Source organism: Gobio gobio (assembly GCF_949357685.1).
Source record: "Gobio gobio genome assembly, chromosome: 15".
Lineage (NCBI taxonomy): Eukaryota > Metazoa > Chordata > Actinopteri > Cypriniformes > Gobionidae > Gobio > Gobio gobio.
The window spans coordinates 51,655,433-51,670,812 of NC_137108.1; the positions used below are offsets into that span (position 1 = coordinate 51,655,433).

General features: G+C 44.6%; 1 protein-coding gene across 1 annotated transcript in view; it reads left to right on the top strand.

The window, feature by feature from the left end:
* vps13b (vacuolar protein sorting 13 homolog B) overlaps window positions 1-15,380 on the top strand; it is a gene marked incomplete at its 3' end in the record, with an annotated part of 207,729 nt that extends 192,349 nt beyond the window's left edge. Inside the window, 10 exon segments of the mRNA XM_079838149.1 lie at window positions 408-649; window positions 733-848; window positions 2,323-3,062; window positions 4,394-4,570; window positions 13,015-13,185; window positions 13,265-13,416; window positions 13,418-13,442; window positions 13,556-13,636; window positions 13,639-13,657; window positions 15,149-15,380. Of these exon segments, the coding sequence (XP_079694275.1) occupies window positions 408-649; window positions 733-848; window positions 2,323-3,062; window positions 4,394-4,570; window positions 13,015-13,185; window positions 13,265-13,416; window positions 13,418-13,442; window positions 13,556-13,636; window positions 13,639-13,657; window positions 15,149-15,380 (1,955 nt within the window).

Here is a 15,380-nt window from a genome sequence, read left to right on the forward strand (position 1 = left end):
ACACACACACTGACTCTCTCACATACACTCACTCTCTCTCTCACACACACACACACACACACACACACACATACTCACTCTCTCTCTCACACACACTCACTCTCATACACACACTCTCGGAGACACACACACACACACACACACACACACACACTGACTCTCTCACATACACTCACTCTCTCTCTCTCACACACACACACACACACTCACTCACTCACTCTCTCACACACACACTCACTCTCACACACACACTCAAACACTCTCACACACATACTCAAACACTCTCACACACACACACACACACACAAACACACACACACACACACTCTCACACACACACACACTCAAACGCTCACTCTCTCTCACACACACACACACTGTTAACAAGCTTGAATGTGTGTGTTCAGAGTCTCTGAGGTCGGAGGTGTTGATCCGGGCGGTTCCTGCCCTCTCGTCGGTCCATCATGAGTTGTTTCATCAGGCCTCCAGCTTCCCTGAGTGCCGACAGAAAGAGACCCTGCCCACCCTGCAGCTGCGCATCATCACAGACACGCCCACAAGCCCCACAGACACGCCCACCCTCCACACAGACACGCCCACCTCACCAGGCTGGACTGATGCCATTGATATCAACAGCCCTGGAACACAGGTGCACTATAAGAACTATTACTATTATTATTATTATTATTATAAACATCGCAGTCCTCATCTCTCGATCTGTGTGTGTTATAGGTTGTTTTTCTCCCTGGTTTCGGCTGTTTGTACGTCGATGTCCTTCAGCAGAGCGGCACGATCACACTGACGCTCGCAGCAGAGAGCAGTGCTGATGATGTCATCACACGCCACAGGTACAACACGCTTCTGCGTCATGCGTGTGTGTGTGTGTGTGTGTGTGTGGAGTTACTCCACCAGAGGGCAGCGCTTGACACGCTCGCCTCAGTCAGTCGTCATGAGAGTGAAGTCTTCTCTCCTCTAGTGTGCCGTATATCGAGTGAAGCGCTTCACAAACAAGAACAAATGTAGGCGGGGCTTGAGTGTGTCTGTGGGGAATTGATTGGATGGTTGTGGTTTGCTATAGAGACAGAGCGTATTTAGGCCACGCCCACACCGGGGGAAAACAATCCAACGCTCTCCATTGACTCTGCATTGCCTGAGGCTGCATCCTTGTCATTTTGGACTTATAACAAAAAACAGAACAATGCTAAAAGCTGATATGTGACAAAGTGTACAGCAAACAAGCTAAAAAAAAAACAGAAATAAGTTTTTATAAGCTGTCGACCCAAAAAACGAGCGTTTAAGAAAATAAAAGTGGATACAGGCAATACGAAGTGAAGCTTCAGCAGAAGAATGGGGACATTTGTGGATCCTGTGTGTCTCAGTGTGTCTCAGTGTGTCTATGTGTGCAGTAAACATTGTCACTGTTGAGTCAAATATCCAAATGTCCATTTTATATATTATATTTCCTGTGGCTGATGACGTTCTCCTCTAGTGTGTGTGTAGTTCTCAGTGCAATATGACCCGTCGGGCACTGTCTCAATGGCCCGAATCCCCTTTTTTTGTCCTTAAACGCTCGTTTTTTGGGTCAACAGCTTATAAATAGTTCTGTGTTTTTGGTTGTGGGTTTTGTTTAGCTTGTTTGCTGTACACCTTGTCACATATCAGCTTTTAGACATCGTTCAGTTTTTTGTTATAAGTCCGAAATGACAAGGAGGCAGCCTCACGCAATACAAAGTCCAATGGAGAGCGTTCGATTGTTTTCCCCCCCGGTGGGCGTGGCCTTCAGATTGTGTCGCTCTGTCTCTATTGGTGGATCTCATGTGAGTGACAGGTGGCCCCGCCTTCGTCATTTTAATTCAAGATTATGAGAAGCATGAATTAGGGCTGTCAAAAGATTAATCGCGATTAATCGCATCCAAAATAAAAGTTTGTGTTTACATAATATATGTGTGTGTACTCTGTTAATTATTATTTATATATAAATACACACACAAGCATGTATATATTTAAGAAAAAAATATTATTTTTATATATAAAACATTTATATTTATATATATTATAGATTATATAAATGTATATACAGTATATACATGCAAATATGTCTTAAATATATACATGAATGTGTGTGTATTTATATATAAATAATAATTAACAGAGTACACACACATATATATATTATGTAAACACAAACTTTTATTTTGGATGCGATTAATCGCGATTAATCTTTTGACAGCCCTAGCATGAATTTAAAACAGTAATGATGTGTGCAGATAAACCCATAAAAAAGCAAGAATGGTCTCTTTTGACTTCATGTGTTTCTCGCAGGCCGTCCAATCGGATGCTGTCCTTCAGGGTTCTGCTGAATGAGGCGAGCGTGGCACTCTGTGATGACATCACCAGCCCGTCCGGTTCCGTGGAGCTGCTGCGTCTCACAGTGTCCAAACTTCTGCTCCAGCTGCCGCCCGTCGAGCCGCCGCCCGATGGCTCCGCCCACACCATCCAGGTGCACTGCGGTGGCCTGCAGGTGGACAACCAGCTGTACGAGCGCGCCAGCTTCCACTTCCCCGTCATCATGTGCCAGGAGCCTCAAGGCGACCCCGCGCTGACCCCGCAGGACTTCTGCGACGCCTGCTTCCTGTCTCTGAGCGTCACCGTCACCGACTCCGGACACCTGGACCGGCTGGCCTTCCGCATCAGACCGGCTCGCGTCTATCTGGAGGACACCTTCATCTACTACATGAAGACGCTCTTCCACACATACATCCCGGAGTGCGCCCTGGGCTGGCGGGGCAGGCGGGCCGGTGGCGGAGGGGCGGAGCCGGATCTCCCGCAGGAGGTGCTGGAGTCGATGCGTGCTCTGGTGACGCCGCTGCTGCTGCAGAAGCTGTCCATCGAGCCGGTTCACCTGCTGGTGAGCATCCACGCGTCTCTGAAGCTCTACATCGCCTCCGATCACACGCCGCTGTCCTTCTCGCTGTTCGAGCGCGGGCCCGTCTGCACCACGGCACGCCAGCTCGTTCACACACTCGCCATGCACTACGCCGCCGGCGCGCTCTTCAGGGCAGGTGCGTCTCTCACACACACACACACACACACACACACACACACACACACACACACACACACACACAGCACGACTTTATAGTTCACTGTGTGTTTTACCCCTTTTCCACCAAGGCAGTGCTAGAGCTAATTCAGAGCCAGAGCTAGTCCCAGTTCATAGTTGGTTCGACTGAGGAGCTTCTAAGAACCGTTTGCTTTTCCACATGATGAGAGCCACAACAGAGCCAGTCTTACGTCACTGTATACGTCTCATCTCTCTCAGCAACGCTAGCGAGGCAGCGGCAATGTTGCCAAGTCTGTGATTTTGCCGCGGGCTGTTTTTTCATGTCCGCGGGGTGAAGCGACCCCAATTATGTGATATTTAGCCCCGGGAATGTGAATTTTAGTAGGCAACCATGCCAAAAAACACATATTTTACCCCCAAATGTGATTTTTTTAACCGGGGAAGCCCCCCTTGAAACGCGATTGGGCTTGTTTTGAGTAGCAATTGGGCGGGTTTTGTTGTGAAAACCTGGCAACCCTGGGCAGCGACCACACACACACCAGGCTTGTTCGAGATGCGTCGGCGCTGCGCAGACCGATCCACGTATGATAGAGATATATATATATATATATATATATATATATATAAAAAGGCATGAGTGAATCAAAAGCATAAGGAGTCATATGCTCTCGCTGGACTCGTTATCATATGGTGATCGGTCTGCACAGCTGCGAACAAGCCTTCCATCAACAATGCAATTGCGTTACTATTGATTCACACGGCTTTACGATCATACATCGGCATCAAAACACAGCGAATCCAACGCATTCATGCAGTTCGCCGTAATTTGTATAGACGGAGATTACAAACGAGCAGCAGCTGTTAGCTCCATTAGCTGCTATTTCAACAATGGCGGATCTCCAGTTTGTGTTGGTCTTGTTGACTCCGCCCCCAGCGCCTGACGTAATCGGTTCCTACTTCTAGCCCTGTTCTAGCCCAGCAATGTTTTGGTGCTACTTAAGAACCACTTTTCCTGGCTCTGAGCTGGGCTTTGGGTGTGGAAACACAAAGAACCGATTTGAAACTAGGTTCTGGCTCCGATCTAGCTCTAGCTCTGCCTTGGTGGAAAAGGGGTATTTGAGATGTCTTTTTCTGTCATTCACACTGTAACTGTGTGTGTGTGTGTGTGTGTGTGTGTGTGTGTGTGTGTGTGTGTGTGTGTGTGTGTGTGTGTGTGTGTGTGTGTGTGTGTGTGTGTGTGTGTGTGTGTGTGTGTGTGTGTGTGTGTGTGTGTGTGTGTGTGTGTGTGTGTGTGTGTGTGTGTGTGTGTGTGTGTGTGTGTGTGTGTAGGTTGGGTCGTCGGGTCTCTGGAGATTCTGGGCAGTCCTGCCAGTCTGGTGAGGAGCATCGGGAACGGCGTGTCTGATTTCTTCCGGTTGCCGTACGAGGGTTTGACCCGCGGGCCGGGAGCCTTCATCAGCGGCGTCTCCAGAGGAACCAACTCATTCATCAAACACATTTCTAAAGGTAAAGCACACACACACACACACTCGCCTGTGATGGCAGCTTTGTTTGATAATATTGACCATATCCAGTGGTCAAGTCAGCTTTATTTATATAGCGCTTGCGTCAACAATGCAGATTGTTTCAGAGCAGCTTCACAGTGTTAAACAGGAAAATAATGCAGCATAATTTTATTCAGCCGCTCTGGAGAAAACGCTGATGTCATCAGTTCATTTCAATTATCATACAGTGACAGTGTGGGCTTTAGATCAGTAATTAGAGCAGTAATTTAGTTTATATGGTTAATTTAGTTTAATAATTAGATTTATTTGGATATTTAGTCCCCAACTGAGCAAGCCAAGCCAGAGGCAACAGTGGCAAGGAAACCCAAACCCCATCAGGAGCAGAATGGAGGAAAATAAACCTTGGAGAAACCAGGCTCAGTCGGGGGGGCAGTTCTCCTCTGGCCAATTAACATACAGCGTATTATTATTATTATTCTGGCAACTTTACAGGTCAGAGGTCATAATAGATCGGAAGAATCGAAAGATCGGCGGCAACACACCGGAGACGGGTTTATTGAGGATGATGTGTCGATTTAACAATTATTAAATTGCAATATTCGAAGGATTGGAGTCATCACGCCGGAGACGGGTTTATTGAGGATGCCGTGTCGATGAGGCAGTTTTAGGGGGAGTCTAATCACGGTCTCTCAGACACTTCAGGGTCATGTGTTGGTCTTGTCTGACTGTTGGGTCATGAACTGCATTGTTTTATTGTTTTATGAGGATTCCTTTGGCACACTTATAATGTTAGGATGATTTTTAGGGATGCACTGAATCCACTGGTTAAGATTCTGAATCCTTCTCCTATCCTCAGTCCATTATCACAGGAAACACATTAATGAAGTAAACAACGTCCACAGCAGTGTAGAGATGCTCATATTGCAAAATATGCTATGCGGTATTAAAGCACAGCAGCAGCAGCTCAAGCTCCTGACTGGTGGAGAGCAGATGAACGGCTTCCTGAGGCTGGCCGCTCTAGCGAGGCGTTATCTCTGTGTTCCCGGGACATCAGTGCATCTGAAGCCTTGGTTAAGGCTGCTCGTAGAGTGTGCTTTTGGTCAAGTTTACTAAAGTGAACATTGTCACATCAGGGTTCCCACTCGTCCTGGAAAACCTTGAAAACCTGGAAAATTGATGACAAATTTTCCAGTCCTGGAAAACACATGGAAAATTTGAGAAAATGTAAAATGTCCTGGAAAATCTTGTTGTTGTCCTGGAAAATTCTTTAAAAAAAAGTTATTTCTTTAGCCGAGTATAAAGAGTTTATCGCTGGCCCAAACAATCAGCGCTAGTTGCAGAAAGCACATGTTCAGGGATGCTGAGTTTGATACGTATGAGTAGTATTTTGAATAATGATGTTTAGTCTTGTGTTGCCACTTGGAGCCGTTAGCTAATGCTATAACTGCTCAAATGTATGCAGTGAATGTTAACTCGTAAGCTGCTACCTAATCACATCATTTTGATATAAAGTCAAATTTGTGTGTTATAAAGTCAGAATTGCAAGATATAGTCAGAATTGCGTGATATAAACTCGCAAGTCTTTTCTTCACAATTTACTTTTTTGTGCAGTTGCGAGTTTATATCTTGCAATTCTGACTTCTTTTCTCAGAATTATGAGATCTAAACTGCAATTGCAAGTTATTAAGTCAAATTCTGAGGAAATAAGAATTGCAACAATTTTCGCGTTTATATCACAAATATGTTAACTCGCAATTGCGAGAAAGTCAGAGTAGCGAGATAAAGTCACAATTACCTTTTCTTATTCTGTGGTGTAAACAAGCTTTCATAGTCATAATGTATGATTAAGAGCTCATATTGAAAAATGCTGGATTGTTAAGTAATGGCATTAAACTGTACGGCTTTTAAAGACTTAGAAAGCAATATTTGGCATGATCCCTGTCTTTTATTCCCGCCGTAGTAAAATTGAAAATGTCCTGGAAAAGTGCTGGAAAATGGTTGCTGAAAAAGAGTGGGAACCCTGCACATGTGTTCTTCTCGCCGCTGTTTCCTGATGGTTTATAGAACAATTACCCAGAGTCGCCCTCTGTCGTTTCAAAGAACAGCCCAATGGAGAGCAGGAGGAATAGGCTCGCGCTGCGGAGACAGACCACAGTATAAGCGAGGCTTGAGAGTGTTTTCTGTCATCAGGCTGCGCTCCAGACTAACACACATCACTTACACATCTTACTTAAAAATAATAAAAACATACAAGGTGAGGATTGAGGTAGGCCTGCTATCTTTATTTGACAAAAAAAAAAAAAAAAACCGTCCGGTTCTTCAAAGCTTCAAACAGATTCAGTGTATTTTCCTTTTATCTTAATTTGGTAATAATTTAAGTGAAAAATATTTAGTGTAGGCCTATTTATTTTCATTCATTCATCCATCATCTTCCGCTTATCCGGGGCCAGGTCGCGGGGGCAACAGTCTAAGCAGAGTCCCGCACGGGTCCGCACCCGCCCGTACCCGCAGTGCTTAAACCCGCACCCGCCCGTACCCGCAGTGCTTAAACCCGCACCCGCCCGTACCCGCAGTGCTTAAACGGGCATCCGCCCGTACCCGCAGTGCTTAAACCCGCACCTGCCCATACCCGCAGTGCTTAAACCCGCACCTGCCCATACCCGCAGTGCTTAAACCCGCACCCGCCCGTACCCGCAGTGCTTAAACCCGCACCTGCCCATACCCGCAGTGCTTAAACCCGCACCCGCCTGTACCCGCAGTGCTTAAACCCGCACCTGCCCATACCCGCAGTGCTTAAACCCGCACCCGCCTGTACCCGCAGTGCTTAAACCCGCATCCGCCCGTACCCGCAGTGCTTAAACCCGCATCCGCCCGTACCCGCAGTGCTTAAACCCGCATCCGACCCGTTTTCCGACAACAGCACTAATTAAAATCCGCACCCGACCCGCTTAAAATAGAACCGACACCCGACCCGCACCCGCAATAAAATCAGTTTAACATATCACATTATAAACACACTTACAAAAATGTTTATTGCCAGCATATAGAAGTTATTACACGACCATTAACACAAGGACAACTTCTGCCGGGAGCTTAACGTGGCTTAATGTACTGTTATTAAGAGACCACACTCAGTAAACATAATACTAATAACGTATACTATGTACAAAAAATCAGATGAGCCCAGAATATGAACGCAACGCGTATAATTACACGTTAAACGTTTTCCTACCATAGAAAACCATTATAAAAAAACACTTAACGTGGCTTAATGTACTAAGACAGTGTTATTAAGAGACCAAACTCAGGAAATATAACACAAATACTGTTCGATAGAACTGCTTGTTAGGGCCCAAGCCCTGAAAGGGCGCAGAGCCCTATTGTTCTTCCTCAGATATATTTTTTTTTTTTTTTTTTTTTTTTCGACTTCTCGGGTACTTTTGGGGCACTTAACATGCTCGAAAACTCTTGAAACTTCGCACAGGCGTCGGAATGCGCGGCCATCAGAGCCGGGCTGAAGCTGGTACCCGGGCGTGGCAGGGGGACTCGACAGCGCCCCCTTAAGTGGGGTCTGAAAACTTGGTCCATATATCAAACACACTTGCACGTACATGTATGAAACTTGGTACACATTTAGATCTCATCGGGCCGAACAACTTTCGTGCTCATAGTTATGTGTCAGCCCAACAGGAAGTGAGCTATTATGGGTTGTTCGGAAAACGCATGCTCTGGAATTTAATATACTCCTCCGAGGCCATTGTTTCGATCATTGCCAAACTCGGTCAGCATGAAGAGAACATATCCAGGATGCTAAATTGCGAGCGGATTTTTGATATCTCGAAAAGTCTGGCCGTGGCGATGCAACGAATTTATGGCGAGAAAAGGGAAACAGGAAGTGTGTTATAACTTGTGCAAACATTGACTGGTTTGGATGAAACTTCAGCTGTGTGTTTGTTGTAAGAAGCCGATCACATGGATATGACTTTTGTGAGTCAAAGTTATAGCGCCACCAACTGGCAGCAGGAAGTGTGTCACTTTCAAAAATGCTTTGAATCACCATCTTATTTTCACCAGATTTATTTCAAACTTCATCAGTATAATGTGAAAACATGACAGATAGAGACGTATGAAATGGATTCCTGAAATTTCAAATACTGTTGCCATGGCAACGTGTCAAAGTTTAATAATCTTTTGGCTGTTCTGAGGCTCTTAGCATGCTTGAAATTGCTTGAAACTGCTTGAAACTCAACACACACATCAGAGATGTCAGTCAGTACACATGGGCAAAGCCTCAGAAACGGGCGGGGATGAGGGGCTCTCTAGCGCCACCTTTTGACAAAAGTGAAGGGCTTCGTTTCATCTACAATCACCAAACTCAGTATATATATTGACCTCATCGAGCCGGACAACTTTCTAATTTACAGTCATTAGCTCCGACCAACAGGAAGTCAGATATTTTGGTTTGAAGGTAAATTTTTGGTTAAATCGGGGTCTGAGTTTTTACGTTCTCCTCGTAGGCGATTTATTCAATCTCCACCAAACTCGGTCAACATGAAACAAAGATACGGAAGATGCTAAAATGTGAACGGATATTGGATATCTCAAACGGTGTTTCCATGGCAAGGGATTAAATAAGGACAAAAAAGGGGAACAGAAATTCTCTGTGTCTGCTGCTCTCCCCTCAATGAACACAAGATGGCAGCATTGTATTAGTTTTGAAGCAGGATAAAAAAAAAACTTGTTTCTCTCTCTCTCTCTCTCTCTCTCTCTTGTTTGTGATTTATGAGGACACAAATTTGTATAATGACATGGGTATTACACTGGTATTACAACGTGTATGTGTGTGTGTTTAAAAACATACTAAAACAATGTTTTATTAAAATGTAACCAAATAGCTTTAAAATAATCATACTATTTTTCAGATCAATATATTTATTTTATTTAATATATTTCTTCTGAATATTTATTCTCTGTCTGCCCTCCCCTCACTAAAAGGTAGCAGTGTTGTTCTGAGGCTCTTAGCATGCTTGAAATTGCTTGAAACTGCTTGAAACTCAACACACACATCAGAGATGTCAGTCAGTCAACTTTCTAATTTACAGTCATTAGCTCCGACCAACAGGAAGTCAGATATTTTGGTTTGAACGTGAATATTGGTATAATTCAGGCTCTGAGTTTTTACGTTCTCCTCGTAGGCGATTTATTCAATCTCCACCAAACTCGGTCAACATGAAACAAAGATACGGAAGATGCTAAAATGCGAACGAATATTGGATATCTCAAACGGTGTTGCCATGCCGAGGGATTAAATAAGGACAAAAAAGGGGAATGTGTGCTGCCCTTCCCTCAATGAACACAAGATGGCAGCATTGTCTTAGTTTTGAAGCAGGATAAAAAAAAACCTTGTTTCTCTCTCTCTCTCTCTCTCTGTGTGTGTGTGTGTGTGTGTGTGTGTGTGTGTGTGTGTGTGTGTGTGTGTGTGTGTGTGTGTGTGTGTGTGTGTGTGTGTGTGTGTGTGTGTGTGTGTGTGTGTGTGTGTGTGTGTGTGTGTGTGTGTGTGTGTGTGTGTGTGTGTGTGTGTGTGTGTGTGTGTGTGTGTGTGTGTGTGTGTGTGTGCTTCTGTGATTTCTGAGGACATACATTTGTAGACATTTCATGTGTCCCCGTACATATATTGTTCTCTTCGAGCCGGACAACTTTCTAATTTAACTAATCTAATTTAACTAATTTAAAACTTTCTAATTTTAAATAAAAACGTCATGTGCTGTGTTTGCCAAGATCACGTATGATGCATATGCAGGGTATATGCAGGAATCCTGAAGTAAATTTTAATACCTTTTTAAGACTTTTTTAAGACCTTCTCAAAATATTTAAAGACCTCATCGGCGATGAGAACTACTGTTGAGCAATAAAATAAAAATATATAATCATAAGCTATAACAAAAATATATATTAAATTAGGTGAGTGGATAGTTAAAAAAATTTGCAATTACAAAAAGTAATTCTTGAAAAAACATCTCTGGACTAATTTTATAAAATCTAAAAATGTTAATGAAAAGGTACAAATTACTTTGTGTTCTTATTAAATACATTTATAAAAAAAACAATTTATATTTAATTTATATATGAATGTAAATAATTATATGGGCCTACACAAATAATATAACATTTCAAGATTTATAGTTTATTGTAAACGTAATGTGCAGCTCTGTAAAGGGGCAACAAATATATGATAGATACGTGAGAACAAGATTTTTTTTAATCATCTTTAAGTGCACAAAACTATGAAAATATATGAAAGCGTGGCACAATGTGCTTATGCGCATCCCGGGTGCAGAATGATGCGCTTAAAGCAACATGGAGTCAGAGGGCGCAGTGCACCGCGAGTGCACATTAAAAAGTTCACGGCATAAAGAGACGATGAGCGTTGAGCGCACAAATCCTAGTCTACTATGTATATCGGTCGGTTTCTTCACAGTTTTAATTTCCGGTTATTGTGCGTGTGATGCCTTGTGTTGTCACCCGGGTAGGGAGCACAACATCGTTCAGAAACCGCTAGATAAACTCCAGGAAGATAAATTATTTTATCTGCATATCAAGTATTATAACGGGAATATATCATCTTGGAGTGAGCTTTACCGAGCAGCTGACTGACTGTAACCAAACCAAACACGACGCGCAGTTTGAATGCTGAACGGAGAATGATGGACAGCTACAGCGGAGGAAAGACATTCAGCTATGGAATGGCTTTAGATGACTTTGTACTAGCAAATCATAAAATACTAATAATGATTGCTGAAAGATCATGTGACAATATATATTTCTGATGATTATTTAATTACCACGACATGCCTAATCTGAGCAAGTGACTGCCTGTCTTGAGTTTTGTCGACAGACGGAGGTGGCACGAAATGTGACGGAGGCGGCCGCTATGCAGGAAAAACCATAGAAAAACCCTGCGGTCATTGTTTAAACTCATCCTACTCCAACCCGGAGTCCACAAATTTACATTTCCCCATTTCGGAGTCTGTTTCGCAACGTGTGGAGGGCGACACATCACCTAACTGCGCATTTCGCAAAATACGTGACATCACCCATAGACGGTGTGCGCGCCCGAGCTGATCTCATTGACATATCACTATTCAGACAGGACTAGTTTTCTAAATTATATTTGAGTTACAATTCTCATCACCCAACATCTGTGATTTCAAATATATTCAAAATAATGTTTTCAGAGATTGAAGTAAAAAAAACTTTCTCCCACCATTTAGATTTTATTTCTTTTTGTTGTTAAAATCTTGTGAATCTTGTTCAATGTGCAGATTGCCTCTCTCTCAGTCCTTCCCCTCCTCCCTCACTCTCAGGCTCACCCTGGGTGTGTGTGTGTGTGGGGTCCCTCTCTCACCCTGTGAGTTTGTGTGTGTGCCTTTCTCTCTTGATGATGATAATTTACCCCTTTCATATCATAGACTATCACAAATAACTATCACTTGTGAATAAGTAAAAAAAGAGCTATACAAATACCTTGAATTAAATACTGGCCTTCTGGACTTATAACATTTTGAGCAGGAAAATATAACTTTTCACATATTTGAAAGATATCTATTTCATCCCATGACATTAAAAATCATCTACATTTAAATGACATCATGGGTGTGGCTTGTGGTGATAGTGGCACCAGCTGCTGCGGTAAATGTGACATATTCGAGCGATTTAAAAAAATTATCCTGTTTAAATGCAGATTGCCTGCCGTGCACAGTTATGCTGATGCCACCGGCGTGGCGGTGCCACCGGCTTGGGCCCGTCATCGCTGCTCGCAGCTTTAATGCTTGGTTTGTTACCACAGTTATCTGCATGCTTCCTCAGCGATGAACTTCCACATCAGCGATGACCGCGCGGCCACAGATAAACTGATATGGATTTGAAATTATTTTATCAACTTGGAATACAGGAAAGGCATATTTTTGTATTTTTAGGAACACATCTACAATATACATGCATATATTGTTTATATATAGGCCTATATTCATTTCCAACCCGACCCGCACCCGTATCCGACACAGTAGGATGTTTTTCACGCGTTTCAGCAATATTCGCGGGTCACCCGTCGGGTACTCACATGTGGCGTTACTGTCGAGTCCATATTGTGAAAGTCTGTTTGCAAAGCCTGAGCCGAAACTACGACTGATTTCCCGAAGAATCCTCAGTGAAATGTGCCGAACACAAATAAATCATTCCCAGCTTTAGGATCCGCTGTTTTGAGCTCGCTCCACTCTCCTCATCATCTCACTAACACTCCAGTGGGCGGGGCCAAAGTTGCCATGATGAAGTTTTGGGTTCTGGAACTTGCAGGATGTTCTAATAGTGTGATGACCTCTTGATTTCTCAGTTCATGAGACGTCAGGAAGAGATGCATTCAGTGTGTGTGTGTGTGTGTCTCTACAGGGACTCTGACGTCTATCACGAATCTGGCGACGAGTCTGGCGCGGAACATGGACCGTCTGTCGCTGGACGACGAGCATTACACGCGACAGGAGGAGTGGAGGAGGCAGCTTCCGGAGACTCTGGGAGACGGGCTGAGACAGGGCCTGTCCCGCCTGGGCATCAGCCTGCTGGGTGAGCCGCTGGGCCACAGTCACACACACATCGCTTCACAGGGACAGTCAGTGATGTGTGTGTGTGTGTGTGTGTGTAGGAGCGATCGCAGGTATCGTGGACCAGCCCATGCAGACGTTCACACGGACGCTGGACCTGCCGAACTCAGCGAGCAGCACCGCCCGCGGCGTCATCTCAGGGGTGGGGAAAGGCATTGTGGGAGTTTTCACCAAGCCAATAGGAGGAGCAGCCTGAGCTGGTGTCGCAGACGGGATACGGTACGAGGACAATCATGCACACAAGCACAGGAGAGTGTGTTGATGTGCACGTGTGCATTGACCCGTGTGTGTGTGTGTGTGTGTGTGTGTGTGTGTGTGTGTGTGTGTTGCAGGTCTGCTGCACGGCGCTGGTCTCTGGCAGCTTCCCAAACAGCTGCACCCGCCCACAGACTCCAGATCAGCCGATGCCACCAACAGCACGTCAAATATGTCTGGTAAACACTCACCGACCCGTTCACAGAACCATGACTGAAAAACATGACCGCCAATGTAATATCAAATCTATTTAAAAATCATGGAGGATTCTGGGAGAAATACACTCACCTAAAGGATTATTAGGAACACCTGTTCAATTTCTCATTAATGCAATTATCTAATCTAACCAATCACATGGCAGTTGCTTCAATGCATTTAGGGGTGTGGTCCTGGTCAAGACAATCTCCTGAACTCCACACTGAATGTCGAATGGGAAAGAAAGGAGATTTAAGCAATTTTGAGCGGGCATGGTTGTTGGTGCCAGACGGGCCGGTCTGAGTATTTCACAATCTGCTCAGTTACTGGGATTTTCACGCACAACCATTTCTAGGGTTTTACAAAGAATGGTGTGAAAAGGGAAAAACATCCAGTATGCGGCAGTCCTGTGGGAGAACATGCCTTGTTGATGCTCGAGGTCAGAGGAGAATGGCCGACTGATTCAAGCTGATAGAAGAGCAACTTTGACTGAAATAACCACTCGTTACAACCGAGGTCTGCAGCAAAGCATTTGTGAAGCCACAACACACACAACCTTGAGGCAGATGGGCTACAACAGCAGAAGACCTGTACAATGAGTACCACTCATCTCCACTACAAATAGGAAAAAGAGGCGACAATTTGCACGAGCTCACCAAAATTGGACAGTTGAAGACTGGAAAAATGTTGCCTGGTCTGATGAGTCTGGATTTCTGTGAGACATTCAGATGGTAGAGTCAGAATTGGCGTAAACAGAATGAGAACATGGATCCATCATGCCTTGTTTCCACTGTGCAGCTGGTGGTGGTGGTGTAATGGTGTGGGGGATGTTTTCTTGGCACACTTTAGGCCACTTAGTGCCAATTGGGCATGGTTTAAATGCCACGGCCTACCTGAGCATTGTTTCTGACCATGTCCATCCCTTTAGAGCACCATGTCCCCATCCTCTGATGGCTACTTCCAGCAGGAGAATGCACCGTCACAAAGCTCCAATCATTTCAAACTGGTTTCTTGAACATGACAATGAGTTCACTGAACTAAAATGGCCCCACAGTCACCAGATCTCAACCCAATAGAGCATCTTTGGGATGTGGTGGAACGAGAGCTTCGTGCCCTGGATGTGCATCCACAAATCTCCATCAGCTGCAGATGCTCTCCTATCATATGGCCAACATTTCTAAAGAATGCTTTCAGCACTTTGTTGAGTCAATGCCACGTAGAATTAAGGCGAAAGGGGATCAAACACAGTATTAGTGTGTGTTCCTAATAATCCTTTAGGTGAGTGTATATGCATTTTTCTAGTTGTCACGCTTTAAATTATTTTATTGGGCAAAAAGTAGCAAGAATGATAAAAATCTCTTTAATTATGAACGACTGGACGCACTGATTGTGTGTGTGTGTGTGTGTGTGTGTGTGTGTGTGTGTGTGTGTGTGTGTGTGTGTGTGTGTGTGTGTGTGTGTGTGTGTGTGTGCAGGAAGATGCTGCAGTCTCTGGGCCGTCCCGAGCTGCACATGGCTCTAGAGGTGCGGATGGTGAGTGGCTCGGGTCAGGAACACACGGGCTGTCTGCTGCTGAGCGGAGAGGTTCTGTTCGTGGTCAGTGTGTGTGAGGACGCGCAGCAGCAGGCCTTCCCCATCACTGAGATCCAGTGTGAACACGACACACACACGCCTGGACGCATCACACTCACACTGCAGCAGCACCGC